General features: G+C 43.1%; 2 protein-coding genes across 2 annotated transcripts; one reads left to right on the forward strand and one right to left on the reverse strand.

Moving 5' to 3' along the window:
- Positions 1-50: 50 nt before the first annotated feature.
- On the reverse strand, positions 51-5,584 carry mtfr1 (mitochondrial fission regulator 1). Its single transcript, XM_083995695.1, has 8 exons — positions 5,508-5,584; positions 4,659-4,767; positions 4,453-4,551; positions 3,597-3,733; positions 3,271-3,506; positions 2,823-3,090; positions 1,742-1,925; positions 51-1,540 (listed from the first exon to the last, which is right to left on the reverse strand). Exons 2-8 carry the CDS (start codon positions 4,719-4,721, stop codon positions 1,493-1,495), a joined length of 1,035 nt encoding a protein of 344 aa, XP_083851821.1. The 5' UTR covers positions 4,722-4,767; positions 5,508-5,584; the 3' UTR covers positions 51-1,492.
- Positions 5,585-5,946: 362 nt separating this feature from the next.
- armc1 (armadillo repeat containing 1) lies at positions 5,947-14,593 on the forward strand. The gene is made up of 7 exons (XM_083995696.1): positions 5,947-6,156; positions 7,231-7,442; positions 8,108-8,199; positions 10,718-10,910; positions 11,436-11,552; positions 11,775-11,849; positions 12,470-14,593. The coding sequence occupies exons 2-7, from the start codon at positions 7,281-7,283 to the stop codon at positions 12,659-12,661; spliced, it is 831 nt and encodes a 276-aa protein (XP_083851822.1). The 5' UTR covers positions 5,947-6,156; positions 7,231-7,280; the 3' UTR covers positions 12,662-14,593.
- Positions 14,594-15,162: the final 569 nt, after the last annotated feature.

The following is a 15,162-nucleotide window of genomic DNA, read 5'->3' on the forward strand; positions in this document are numbered from 1 at the left end:
GGCGATGACATTGACAAAAAGGTTACACATGAACCACTCAGACATGAAAACAAGTCGGTACAAACCATAAACTTTAATTTCGAGATTTGACAATTCAAGTTAATTTTCACATAAGACAACTTTTTCTACAAAACTAAATAATAAACTTCTTAAAATCACTTTTATTACTGACACCACCAGACCTCCGTCCCTCATAAAAAATAAGAGTTGACTTGAAACAGCAACTTTGCCGACACACACGGGTCAGATTGAAGAACAATGTGCAATCAGTCACTTTGAACAAAATACTGCCTAAAAACCTGACAACCCGAAGGAGTCACTGTCTTGTGTCACATTTTCTAAGTGAGGCACGAAAATGTGATGTTTACTGGCACGAATGGATAATCTATGCCTTCGGGATACTGATAACGGTGGGTACCTTGGGACCCAGGAGTTTTCTTGGAAAGAGCAAAAGATATTTTTCATGATAAGTATAATAAATGTAGTATAATAAATGTAGTATTTCTGTAGTGTTGATGTTAAACAGCAAGTCTAAGTTCTGGGAAAGGTTCAAGTGTTTTGCAATTAGAGGCAAATCTAATCAAAAGAGGTGCTGATAAAGAAACAAAACACTGCTCATGTACCGTCAAATGTGAACTTTGCGTAACAGTCGTACGGCAGTATCTTTTCCTCACTGTTTGACATTCACAAGAAGCACGGGAAATATAAAAAAAAGTAGGGGCATGAAAAGGTACATTTTGGCTGTTAAAGGCAGAATATTACAGGAATGTCTTTGGCTCTTAAAAGCAGATCTAATTGAAGGAAATTCACTGGGATGCATATATTTGAACCAGCAAAAGACATAAAAGCCGTGGCAAGACTGGCTACTCGGACACAACTTACACAGGCCAAACATAAAGAAATTAAAATGGGGAATACATCAAGTACATAATTAACTGTTTAAAACACAAAATTACTAACTTAAACCACAACATAAATACATGGATCCCGATCATAAATTAGTCTATGTGTCAGCATATGGACATATAAACAGTACATCACAATATGCCACAAGAGAGAAAGTGCTCCCAGCTTAGACACAGGAATGCAAAACGGCAACCTGTTTTAACAAAAATCTACTAGACTGAAAACTATATTTATTATCACTGAATGATTCTGTAGTGTTGCTTTGACATGTGCAAGTGCCTTACACTTTCACTCAAGATTGTGATGGATTTAAACTCTCCCAACAAACATACAAAACACATAGTTACACAAGAAGAATTTGTAAAACATAAAGCTAATATAAGTTATAAAAGTGCAAAAAAAAGGAAACATGTTCGGGATGATCATCAGATGAGACAATCGTGAGATGACTGATAGTTGGAGCAGCCTGACATCCAGTCCAAGCAGAATCCCTTGTCCTTCCACAGAAACAGCAGATATTAAAAATGGTGATAGGCACATTAAAACGTCCACACACTCACAGACACACACACACACAGTCCCCAGGTCAGAGCAACTTCCTTTTTCCAGTTTGTTTCAACATGTGCTGCCCAAACTGTGGAAACAGACAGAAGTACAACACAGTCACATTACATTCACTTGATTACATTGATAATGAAAGAACATGTGAGAATAGAGCCTAAATCTAATCTAAACTCAATTAATGGCTGATGTCGTGAGGTCTGTATTTTTTAGCTGATGAAATAAGTCATTTGTGTGCAAATCAGAAAATACAGGGAAAACAAACATCTCTCACCAAAGGGGTTTCAGTTCGAGGTTTCGCCTCTGGAATGGGAAGTTTGAAATCGTCCTCCTGGTCCTCGTGTTCGCTGTCGTTACGATACCGGTGGGCAAACTTGCGCTTCAGAGCCTCGGCGATGAGAGCCGCGGCGTCTACGGGCTCGCCTGGTTTCACTTTAGCATCAACCTCCACCGGACGACTATGAGAACACACAGGTAAATGAGGGCAGTTACAAAGTGGAGTCATTATAGTTTGATTACCGTAGTTGTGTTGTACAAGTGTGTGTTCTTATTTTTAGCATCTGCTCCAGGAGATACAAGAGTATTTGTTCTGATGAAGGAAACACTATTACATTAAAGGGATAATTCAACATTTTGGCAAATTGGTCCATTGCCATAATCCCTATAGTCATAGCAGTAGGTTTGTTACCTTTAATTGTCAGTGCAAGCTATTTTTTAGAATGGTGGAGCAGAGCCACGAGCTGCTAAGAGCTACGCTACGGAGGCTAATGGGATTTCTTGGTTTCCCTCATCAAATACACAATCCAACAACTCCAAAACGCTCTGATGTGACCTGCACATTCACCACACTATGAGATAATAATGGAACGTTATGAGCCGGAGTTGTTTTCGAGGTAAATTCATGCAAAACCGCTGACGTGCATGACCTTCAGGGGAAGTTTTTCGGCAAGCAGTCTCTGTATTTGCCTCTAAAACAACCTGTCCCATAACGTTCTGTTATTATCTCAGCGTGGTGAACGTGCAGGTCACAACTTGTTCACCAGAGCGTTTTGGAGTTGTTGGATTGTGTATTTGATGAGTTTGATGAGGAAACCAAGAAAACCCATGAGCCCCCGTAACGTAGCTCTGAGCAGCTCGCGGCTCTGCTCCGCCGTTCTAAAAATAGCTTGCACGGACAATTAAAGGTAACGAATTTACTGCTATGACTATAGAGATTATGGCAATGGGCCAATTTGCCAAAATGTTGAACTATCCCTTTAACAGCTGAGGAAAATGTTGCCTCACTTCAAAACATATTTAGAAAGTATTTGAATAAATGAATATGTTTCAGTTCACTTCTAAAAGTTGAAGCTCACCTTTTGACCGATCGCAGCTTGACTTTGCCAATGTCCTTCAGGACATCGAGCATGCTGGGAATTTCTGCCGGCTTTGTATCCAAAACCGTCTGGCCGTCTGTCTTCTTCCCCTTGCGCTCTTTTATCAAATCGATGGCCGAAAATGTCCGATGGAGACCTGGGGGCGGTGGTGGAGGAGGAGGAGGAGGTGGTGGTGGTGGAGGAGGGGGAGGAGGAGGCAGGGTGGCACCGGGTGGAGGGGGGGGAGGAGGTGCCCCTGTGGTGGCAACTAGAGTGAAGCCAAGTGAGGAGGAAATAATGAGATGAAATTCTGCTGCCATCTAGGGGAAGATTTGCATCACTGCAGTGGCACAAAAAAATGGACAAAAAAACAAACAACTCCCACAATGCATTAGGGCAACACAGAGGGAGCTGAGTGTGTGTTTTGGAGGGTTGTGTTACAGGATACCTGGCTGTGAGATCTTTTCCTGAGCCAGGACGATTTGTGCGATCTGAGCTCTGAGTTTGGCGAGTTCCGTCTCCAGCGCGCTGATCTTCTGAATGGCCTCGTCGTTGGCCGTCGTTGGCCCCTGGGGGTCCGGAGCCCCCTGGTGCAGGCTGGGCAGCGACCGCCGGCGAGGTAAGGCTCTCCTCTGAGGATGAGGCTGGTGGGCTCGAAACATGAGTCCCTGTGGCGCCGCTGACCTGTTTTCATCGGTAGAATCAATCTCTACTCACAGAGAAATCAGTTAATTTTGTCAAGAAGTGCAATGCAGATATTTATCTCGCTCCTACCTGGCTCTGCCAAAGTACTCTTCATCATCGTCCTCCTCATCCCTGTCAATCCAGCTAATATCAGCCAAAGAGGCCACCTCACAGTTCTGCCTCCTGACGCCTTGTAGGACACTCGCCTCCTCTGTGTACGGATGGAGCTGTCAAGAGAAAGAAAATCGTCCATATTCAATATTTCAACATTAAAAAAAAACAGAGAAGAACACACAACAACACTGCATTTCAAAAATTAACACTTATTTCATTAGAGTTGATTGATAAAGAAAGTAACAGGGTAAAAACCAGGGCAGTTCAGAAGCAGGAGGGGAAGGAGGGGCTACGGTTAATAAAGGGTTCAGGTGGCTCAGAAGGTCTTTAATCAGCACAAGGTGGTTGAAGATTGCTGAACAAACTGACCTAAAGCAGACATACTGCATTCCTCATAGCTAGGGAGGGTGGCTGGAGACAGAAGAAGAGAAGAAAAAGCAGTGTTGAAAGAGTCGGGAAAGAAAAGACAAGTAAATCACTTCTTAAAATGACATGCACCTAAATTATAACACATTACAAACTATTCATTCAACAGTTGAAAAAACTCCCGATCGGATATATGAGACAAAAATCTGTTCCCGTGACTTCATCCACTGTTTATGGTTCATAAGTGAAAACACTCAGACAAGCAGAGGTAAACACAAGTCGAAGAGGGTGTGTGATTCGTCACGTGGCAGAGGCAGACAGGCAGAAAGAAGAGAGAAGACAGGGTTGTGACATATTGAATCAATCACTTAAAATCACACGCAAGTAACTTTGAAATACAAGACCTTCAAATGACTTAATGACAGGCCACTATTAAAAAATTAGGATCCTCTCGACCTTCCCTCACCTGAAAATGAACCCTGGGGCAAGGTTTCAGAGGAAGACTAGTAGCTATCCTCCTCACAATACTCCTCGAGGACCCATAGGGCTTTGCTGATCCAAAAGCCTGCAAAACAAAACATAAACACACAATGTACACCTCCAATAAAAAAAAAAAGATAGAAAAAGAAACTAATGAAGCCAGACATAAAATAAAAAAAGACTCTCCCATACCAGGTCCATCTCTATCCGCTGATGGTCTTTACTCATTTCTGTGGATGCTTTTCGACAGGACATACAGAAACATACTTCCACACCAAGGGCATCATTACAAAACGGACATCTGGAAACAACAGAGTGGAGAGTTCAGGATGAATCACACTGAAACACAAAACTAACAACCTATAATAACAACTCTCGCAGAGATGCATACTGTACCTCCATGCAACACCTGTGTGAAATGCACTGACATACAATCAGTTTTAGCCTTTATTAGTACCAGCCGGTATGAACGATAACAGCAGCAAAGGAGAAAACGAAAGTGGTGTTTTTTTTAAGATGATAAGGTAAGATTTTATGACGTTTTTCAATAGGAATGACTGAGGAAAAACACAGAAAGACCAGATACTTGTGAGAACAAGAAGGTAAGTTAAAAAAGAGCAGTAGCTACTGAAAGATTGCAGTTCACAATTGAAATTCATTATCTATCTATCTATCTATCTATCTATCTATCTATCTATCTATCTATCTATCTATCTATCTATCATCGCGAGAAATGAGAAAACAAGTTGTGCTCACTTCACTTCACAAACATTTGCCGTTTTCGTGCTAACAGCAGGCTAACGTGCTAGGCTAAATCTAACGGTGGGCTATGGACTTTAGCGGGCAAAGTGGCTAACTGATGCTAACAACGACAGCGGGCTAAGTCCAAACTTTTACAACAACTACAAACAAATATATTTATGGCTTGTAGAAATCGCGGGCATGTCCCCTCCTCAGTGTAAAGAGCTACATGGTGTTTTACAACATGTTTAAATTCGTAGGTCGTTTGTACGTGTGTGTGAAACCTTGAAAACAACTTACCGAGCCTGACGTAGAGTGACAACTTATTAACTTTTTCCACCTTGTAGGATTTCCACTTCACTTCAGGAGCAGCTTGGAAATTGTAGGCAGACTCGTGGAATACATTTTGAGCCAATCGGATTATATGGACCACAATAAATTAGTTGTAATCATAGAACGATCCCATTGGCTAGTTAAATCGATTGACAGGCAATCAAAGCAATCAGCGTTGATATTTAAAATAAAACTAACTGACGATTGGCTGATGCACCTGTCAATCAAATTGCACCGTCCAATCATATCTTAGGAACGTTGTGGATGCTCGTTATGTCTCACTACATTCCCCGGCGGAGCTACGTCCGGGTTAGATAATACATCCATGGTTAGACCGCCGGGATCTCAACGGGAAAACTGGGATGTCCTCATTCACAAAACAGCTGTACCCATTTTCGTGCTACAAAACCCAAACACCGTGCCCCAGCTGCTAGCTAAAGAAGCATAGTAAAAAAAGAAAGAGGCGCAGGCCTAGCTGTAGTGAATTTATTTCTTCACGTTTGTTAGTAACTCCGCACCGGGACTTAGCGGTTTCGTGTCACGTCGTTTTTGTGTCTCCTGTTCCTGAAGTCGCCAGGGGTTGTCTCATGGTTTTACTAAGAGCTGACACATAAAGGTATGCTGTTAATGTCAAGTAACGTTAGCTAGCCTAGCTTAGCTGCCGACTCGCCTGTGTAACCATAGGGCGTGATTTAAGGTGAGGTTGGGGGTCGTAGAAAGTGTCTTTGTCAGAGGCGAGTATTTGTGTTTTGGTTTTTTAGCAGAACCACTAACGTTTTGGCAGTAAAGCATGAGATTTAACAGCAACGACTTTATGATTAACCTAACAAGCGAGCTTAGCTGTTCGGTCTTTCATGTCATGACTGCAGTCTAATCGTTGCATACCAGTGAAATCTGTAACAACAGTGCAAGAAACAATAACCAGGCAGATCATGTAGCAGCACATGCCAGTGATTACAGCTGATATGAATCGACTGGAATTCAAACTAATCAATGAAACGTGGTCTAAAGCTATTGGACACTGGTAAAAGTTAAGCAGTGCATGCAACAGACTTTTTATTTTGTAAAATAAGTTATTTTTGCAGCACAATTAGAGGCTGCTTTTGAGATTTTTTAAATAAACAATACATGAAGGTATAGTATTAGTATTGAAATGTCTCTTAAATTTATCAGTCAATTCTTAGTTACATATTTCTAACAAGTCAACAGCTTATCATACAGAACAAAGAAAAAACTGTCTAAAATGTTCCAGGTTTCAGCCCTTCAAAGGTGAAGATTTGCTAGTTGTCTTTATTTTATTTACTGAAAATGCAATATTTTGGGGGATTTCACTGATGGCCAGGAATAATAGAAATTTGCATTGTATTTTAGTGTAGAATGGACACTCGGTATCTTATTTATACTGTACATTTAAAGGGCAATTGGGGGAACAAGTTGAAAAATAGCACAAGCTATAACTTCTGTGCATGACACAAGTTTCATGCGCTGTATTGAAACCAGGTTAAACTGCACCTCCTTTTTAAAATTAATTTTAAAAAATCCACTAAACTAAAACCTCACTTATAGGAAATGTTTACATATTTTACCCTTTACCTGACCTTTCACACAGTTTAATTAGAAAATGACACATTCATTGATAAGCCAAATAACTAAAGTAGATTCCTGATGAACTTCGTCATTTTCCTTTCAGTGAAGTGAAGAGGTTGGTTTGATGTGCGTGACGTCACACCAAGAGGCACCATGAGTGCGGAGCTGGATGCACTGACTGTGGTAAACCAGCTGCGAGATCTCGCTGCGGACCCTCTGAACCGAAGAGCCATAGTAGAAGACCAGGGCTGTTTGCCAGGTCTCATTCTTTTCCTCGACCACCCAAACCCACAGGTCGTCTACTCTGCACTATTGGTAAGCAACAAACACACTGATACAAAGAACATATGGATAGTGGATATTTGTATTTGCATGAACATATATTACTGGAATAAATAGTAAATTTTAACAATTAAAACACTCTCAGTGAAATCTATACAGCAGCTTGTCAAATTTACTTTCTATTGGTTGGATAATCAGCTGAGTTCCCGACCCTGGCTCTGGAAACTAGCTCATGTCAGAGTTTGGGCCTCCTGCTGCCCGGTGGTTTCAGAGCAGACTCCAGTGAGCATTTAAAGGCCGTCTCCTCCACCACTGACTCACAGACATGTGGTGGCATTAAAACAGCCACATATTTAAAAACACTGTCCAATGGTGACATCTGCTGTCCGTATTGTGGCGTAAACACAACAGAGTCGTGATGCAGCGGGCGTCTCCTCACTGCTTCCACCAACACCGCCCTGCTGCACGGCACATGACTTGTGGTGTGTGTGTGTGTACGTTGTTAAGTGGCTTTACATAACAGTCGCTCTTTGACGTTAACCCATGAAGTGTAAACACCGGGTCGTTGCGTGTGTATTTATATTGGTTATGCAATATTTTATCGTTGCACATGTATAACCTTTTAAAAGTGTTCTGTCCCAGACTATCTCAGAGGGGTCTGTCAGCTGGATAGATAACGCCTGCCCTTGTCCTTGCAGGCCGTGCGCTACCTGGCAGAATGTCGAGCCAACAGGGAGAAGATGAAGGGCGAGCTGGGCATGATGCTGAGTTTGCAGAATGTCATGCAGAAGCAAGTTCCTGTCACCACCACATCACACACACACACACACACACATGCTCACTGTGCACTTTTCTTTATATAAAACCTTAACCTAGGATTTCTTTTGTTTTGCACGGACAACGTGTGCCTGTCTGCAAATTTTCCCAGGCAGGACGATGTCCTTCCATCTGCCGTGTCAGGATGAATGTGATTAAAGTTGAATTAGAATAAGGTGGTAACCAGTTAAATTGCTGTTTCTGCATGTCATAGATTTTAATGCATCCTGCCACCTCACCACAATTTCTTGATGAGCCCACTTGCATATTTTTTTTTTTACTAGTGTAGGCTTATATTTGCTCTTATCTGTGGTGGATTTCCAGTTGTAGCTGGATTTGCACACACAGTACTGTAAGCATATTCCTTTGTTGTTTGGTTTCAGTTTAATATCCAGTTTTGTACTTATATTTAATCTCTATTTTCCAAAAGCACATGATGAACACATTGTGATCGCTCATGAAGTGTCAGAGCGAGGTCTGTGTGGAGGAGGTGTTGTGCTCGAGGCCACTTGTCTCACCCAAAGGCCCGCAGCAGTTATGCTAAGTGAATGCTGTTCATCATTAGCACCATGATAGGAATAGACCCTCGTTCAAGTGGCCGACCGCAGCTCGTATGATTTTTTTTTTTCTTCTTGTCCCTCCCCCCTCCTTCTCACCCTGCGGCGAAGCTCTTGCTCACCCCGGGGGTTACCCAGTCACTTCAGCTAGTCGGGGGTTTCATCAAGAGGAGCCCTGCAGTGACAGTAACAGCTCTCACTACTTACAGTTGACCAAATCTGACTTTGTGTAGAGGTCAGTCATAGCTGGACAGAGTGGGAACACATAGCTGTTGGGGAACGTCTAGCATAGTCGCACGAAACAGGTGTGAATACCATTTTTATTCCTTCAGAAGAAGATGTTGCCTCTATTTCATTGCACCAAGTGATAACTAGATAAAAGAAATCAATTAAAGAGAGTGTTTTGTTTGCTCAAAGGCTGATGGGCCTTGGTAGGAATGTGTTGTTACAGTGCCAGGCTCCTAGAGGACAACCATGCCAGACAACTGATGTCGTATGTGGTTACTATAGATGGAGTGATGACTCTGTGACATATAAAGCACTGTAGCCTGCAGGGGTATCCCAGGATCCCTCACAAAATATAATTTCTGGCATTCCAACTGCAACAGAGCCCATGCGCCTTCTAGAAGAAAACCTGCTGCCTACTAAAATATTTATGCTCTGCTATGGATTTTTTTTCTTTTCTAAAAGGTCAGGTTAATAAAAACCGGCCTTTCAGCTTTTTACTGAGTCTGACTGATGGTATCACTGTCTGTAGGGACACGAGAGAATTTGGGGTTTAACAGACTTGAATATTTGTCTAAATTATTTGTATATATTGTTAAAGGGATACTTCACCCAAAATCGATAATTCACCGTTATCAAAACACTTTTTTTGAGTTCCAGGGGGGGGTCCGGCTGGTAACGGATTTTCATATAATGGTGGTGGATTGTGCTCACTTTTGAATCATCCAAAACACACACCATGAAACATCCAAATACCCCCATACTGCTCGTCCGTACTGACCCAAGTGTCCCGAGGCCGCAACATGAAAAAATAGTTCGGAAAAAATGTATTTGATTTCTGTTTTTAGCCTCGTTGTAGTAGAGAGATGTTCTTCCGTGTTTACATCAGACATCCAATGGTTTACAAAGATGAACGAACATCTCGCAGCAAACCTCGCACATGTGCACAAACATCAACAGAGCCACTGGGAGCTACTGCTACAACAAGGATAAAAACAGAAATCAAATTATCAACTTTTTCATGTTGCGGCTTCAGGACACTTGGGTCTGTACAGATGAGCAGTATGGAGGTATCTGGATGTTTCATAGTGTGTGTGTGTTTTGGACGATTCAAAAGTGAACTCTATCCGCCGCCATTATATGACCATATTGACTATTACGGACCCCCCATGGAACTCCAAAAGTGTTTTGATGACTCCAAATGTTCTTTGAACCCTTCCTTGGCATGACGGTGAGTAGAAGAATTATTGACTTTTGGTGAAGTATCCCTTTAATGTAGATGCGTTCAGTCAGTCACCTCATTCCCCTGTGGCAGCTGCTAACTTCTAAGTCTCCGCTGGCGGAACATGAGGGACATGGTCAGATTTAGGCCACATCCGTTGGAGCTTAGGTTAATGAATTAATTCCAGTTTTTCCAGAGCACGATTCACACGCCTCTCTCCCACAGAGGCAACATGATTTCCCTGCCTCTGCATTTGTTTTACTTTAATATCCAGACACATTGATATACACGTGTGGCTATTTTTGAACATCAGATAGTAAATTTCTTTCAACTACATCACACCTTTTTAGTATTGTTTCTGAAAAATATGAAACTTTCACATGTAATGGCTGAGAGGTTTGGAGCTAAGTACATACTCATTTTTGTTCAATTGGCAAAACGTGCGTCTGATTGTTATTTGATTAATTGTTTCCTCTCTCTCCCCAAAGGAGCACGTCACCCGGGGAGACCAAACTGCTGTCCTCTGAGATCTATGAGATCCTCCAGGCAGCCGGTCAAGACGAGGCAGAACAAGCGGAGGCAGCTGCTGCCTCCTGCCGGCGTAAAGCCCACTTCTTCCTGGGCTCCAACAATAAGAGGGCCAAAACCGTGGTGCTGCACATCGACGGCCTGGACGACTCTGTGAGTGTTCACGGCGGTGTAACACAGGAATCTCTTTTTGAGGCATCGTGTTCGCTGCTGTCATGATCACAGTGCTTCTTGGCCGTGTCTGTCTGGCACAGGATAGGAGGGTGGAGGGGGTCAGGTTGTAAATGTCAGGCATTGAACAGCGGGACGTTGAGATTGAACCTGAATGCTGCTCTGCAGGAAGCTTGCACATAGCCAGATTACATTACAGCAGACAGACGGCCTCTGGTGGGCCGCATCGGCATCTCTGCAGCAGAAACACACATCACTGCGGCAGCTGGAAACTGCACTGTTTGAATCTGTGACCTGTTGTATGTAGAAACTCAGTGTTTTTAAATTATATTCCTATGGCCATGTTCGATCTGATGAAACTGTGGCAAATTCTGTGTCATCTACTGTCTCTGTGTTATACTGTGTATTGTCCCTTTAAGCCACAGTTTTTTCCCAACCTACGACAGGCTGGCCTTGTTGTTTCACACATCTGTTCATACCTCTCCCCTGCTTCCTGCCTGTTGTCAGACTCGGAGGAGCCTGTGTGAGGAGGCCTTGCTAAAGATCCGAGGGGTCATCAGCTTCACCTTCCAGATGGCTGTCAAGAGATGTGTTGTCAGGATCCGCTCTGACCTTAAAGCTGAGGTAGGAGTCTGTCCAGTAGAGACGAAAACACCCAGCAAGTCAGGGACACACTATTCTTGCCTGATAACAACTGATCATCAGCTTTGATTTCAGTCAATACCAGATATTTACTTCAACTCGAATCAAGCTTCAGTTAATGAAATGAAAACAATCTCATCACAACTGGTTCTGATTGTTGTTTGCTGATAAGTAGAGTAATCTACCATCTTGGTTTTCTCACAGGCTCTAGGCACAGCAATCAACTCCACCAAAGTAATGACGGCTCAGCAGGTGGTGAAGACAGAAAACGGAGGAGAGGTAAGATTGTTTTTTCCTGCAGCCGCTCAACATACAGAAAGACTCATTTACTCCACTCGTGACTAATGGGTCAGTGTGTTCGCTGTACGTCGTGTGTGTGTCTCTGTACAGGGAGTGTAGCCCTCCCGCCTGTGGCTGAGACTTATCCACACTGACATGATTAGCTAGTCACATCTCTGCCTCAGCCTGTAGGCAAGTTGCTTTATGCCAAACACACGACCAGCCCCAGTTGTACCTTTTTTAAAGCAGCGTGTTGTCGCCAAAACCTGCAGCACCTACCAAACTGTACAGTGACGCTGCATTTGAAACTTCTATCTTAAACAATATATGATTCAAAAGTGTTTGTTTTCCATTCATCTTTGAAGAATTTGAATAGTTTTAGCTCTAATAAATGAAAGTAATTGGCCAAGGTTGTATTAGTAGTCATACACAATGTGGCCAGCAGGGGTCAGACCTGCCTCAGTCATGTATTGCGGCTCCAGATGATGATTATCTTGCCCTGAAGTCCCACAACTGTGACATTGAACCCAGAGTCTTATGAAGTGGTGTTCATGGTGTGAAGAAAAAATGCAGTTTATCCTCTTTACTTCCTGTAATGTGTCTAATTGGTGTCCGTGCAGCTGATGGTGCCATTCCAGGAGGACGGCGAGGTGCTGGTGGAGGAGAACACAGACATCCCAGACTACCTGCCTGAGGATGAGAGTCCGTCCCAGGAGCAGGACAAGGCCGTGACGCGCGTGGGCTCCATCACAGACGGCATGGGCTGGCTCAACACGGCCGCCAACTTCCTGACCCGCTCTTTTTACTGGTGACCACTTCCTGTGTTCCCCTCCTCCCCCACTCCTCCCGCTCCTCCCCGTTTCTCCCAAAACATTTACCATCCAGCTGCATCGTTAGCATCTCTCAGCCCTAATCCCCCGGACTAAGTCCTGCCTCTCGGCCACCCACACTAGTCTAGACTCGCCCCTCTGCAAAAAGCACACAGAGCCCGGCCCCCCCCCATGTGTGTGCAACAAGTGCAGGACTGCCAGGCGGAGTCTGCAATAACTTAAACTCGTGTATATATTTAGCTGCAAACCTCACTGCTGGCCGTATGTGCACAACTATATTCTAGCTGCATTTGTATCTCACACAACAACATAACCAGAGGACTTTAAATCAGCCAAAACCAAATAGTATTCTGGGAAAGTGTTTTATGGCGTTGAGAGTTGACACGTGGCGAGTGTATTTAATTGTTCTTTGGCTGATTTTGCGTACGTTGAAAATTGGGAGTTCCTTTTTTTTTTGCGCATGGTTTTGGTTGCTTTCGTCCTGGTATGATTCCCAGCCATTGTCCTTTTACTCTATATATTTTTTCATATTTGACATTCTTAAATTTCCTAATTAAGATATTTTTTTCTTCCCTCTTCATTTTTTTTTAGCATGCTATGAGTCTTTTGTGCCAATCTGCCTGATGCCTAGATTTGTGATTGTTGCGTGTGCCTTTTTGACATTTCACTGTAATTATTATTTATTCATCATTCATTCAAATTATTTGAGAGCATGTCAGATGTAACATTTGTGCTTCCCTAGCAGCAGCCAGCCTCCCCCCTGGGCTCCTAGCTCACTGATGGACATCAGATCAGTAGAAATAGCAAACTAGACACCAGCAAGAGGCTGCAGCCCAATCAACCGCTGGCTCACACACACATGACTGTTGCATACTGAAAGAGGAGCAGAATAGCAAGCAGCCCTCGTTGCTTTTAGTTGTTTCTGCCACAGATCAGGACTCCGATCAAACCTGTAAGGTGGAAAAAAAAAATCAAATACAAGTTCTTGCGGTGTCTGCGAGCTGACCGACAGCTCGTTGTGTTGCACAGACCTTAGGCTACCTCTGCTTTCGGTGTCCCATCTCACATCAGCATTAAGGCAGTTGAAGTAAAACCCTAGATCAGCTCGGTGAAGACGTACCCGACCACTGGCATTTTTACAATATTGGGGAGCCGTTCCATTTTCAGTTTAGCCAGCAGTGTCCTTAAAGCAAAGATCATGTCAGTGCACGCTCACCCCCACGCATATATAAAGAGGACAAGGTTGTGGCTATGTACATTTTTGTAAATGGTGCCTGATTCTCTAAGATCTCAGGCGATACATGTGAAGGAAATTTTCGTTTTTCTTTTTGTAAAGCTAATTCGCATTTTATGTCACAATTTAGGGCGAGAGTTAGTAGCAGCTAATGCTAACACCCTCGGTGACTGTTTTCCTGATTCTTTAGCCCGTACGACCCTGTGAGTCACACCAGTTGTAATGATTATCTCCTCTGACTCGTGTGAGTGTCATTAACAATGATACACAATGCTGACCAGGTGAGTTTTATTGTTTTGATGGTGCGGAGACGTCACAGTTGGTTGAGGTCAAACTGATGGAATGGCACCGAATGACCTGAATAACGTGAACCGATGGTGGCTATTCTCTGGAAAAGCAATAATATTTTTTGCATTACGTGTAATCATTATAGCTCAGCCACAGCCTTCAAAATAAAATGTTCAGATAAAAAAAATCTACTAGGTAAAAGTTAGGATCATCAACAGTATTAATTATTTCTTTATTTGTCCATTTTGCACAGAGTTAACCTCTAAACTGCATCATGTCACTTCATGTTAGTTGTCGGTGTCTCTGCTCATATTGCAAAGAAAGAATACTTGAATAATCTTTTTTCTTAGACCTGTCCATATGTGTCGATCAAAGTATAAATTTCCCTTAACCGTTAGTCACCACATCTGTAAGCCTGACTGAGAATCACAAATTAAGTCCTCAGAAATGTAACATGTGTACAGATTTCAGCTCTCATCAAATGTAATATAATGTAATGCAGATCTTAAAACTGTAGATTCCCATACACTGTTAATGCAAACAATGATAAACTTAAAATCAACCTTTGTCTGCTGCTTTTTATTCTTTACACTGTTGTTGTTTGAGGTTGTAGTGAATGTGATAAGTGTTGACCTATGATTTCCTGCTATTATCCTCTGATGATCCTCTGATCGTCTCATCTTCCTGGCATGTGTAGTGCTCACACCAGCGCTGCAGAGCTCACTTTGTCAAATCAAATCGCTGAGGGCAGCAGCCATTCTTAGCAGAAAGAGAGTGAGAGAAGGGGGGGGTCAGTTTTCTTTACTGGTGCATTAAGTGAGGTGCCCCAGGGCAATCCTGTAGCCTGCCCACCACCTCCCCCAGCCCGGGTGCTGGTAGGCAGGCAGGCAGAGGCAGCAGCAGCAGCAGCAGCAGCAGCCAGCCCCAGCTGGAGGCCCTGCAGCCACTGATGCTGCTGCTG

This window comes from Trachurus trachurus, assembly GCF_905171665.1.
Source record: "Trachurus trachurus genome assembly, chromosome: 20".
NCBI classification, from domain to species: Eukaryota; Metazoa; Chordata; class Actinopteri; order Carangiformes; family Carangidae; genus Trachurus; species Trachurus trachurus.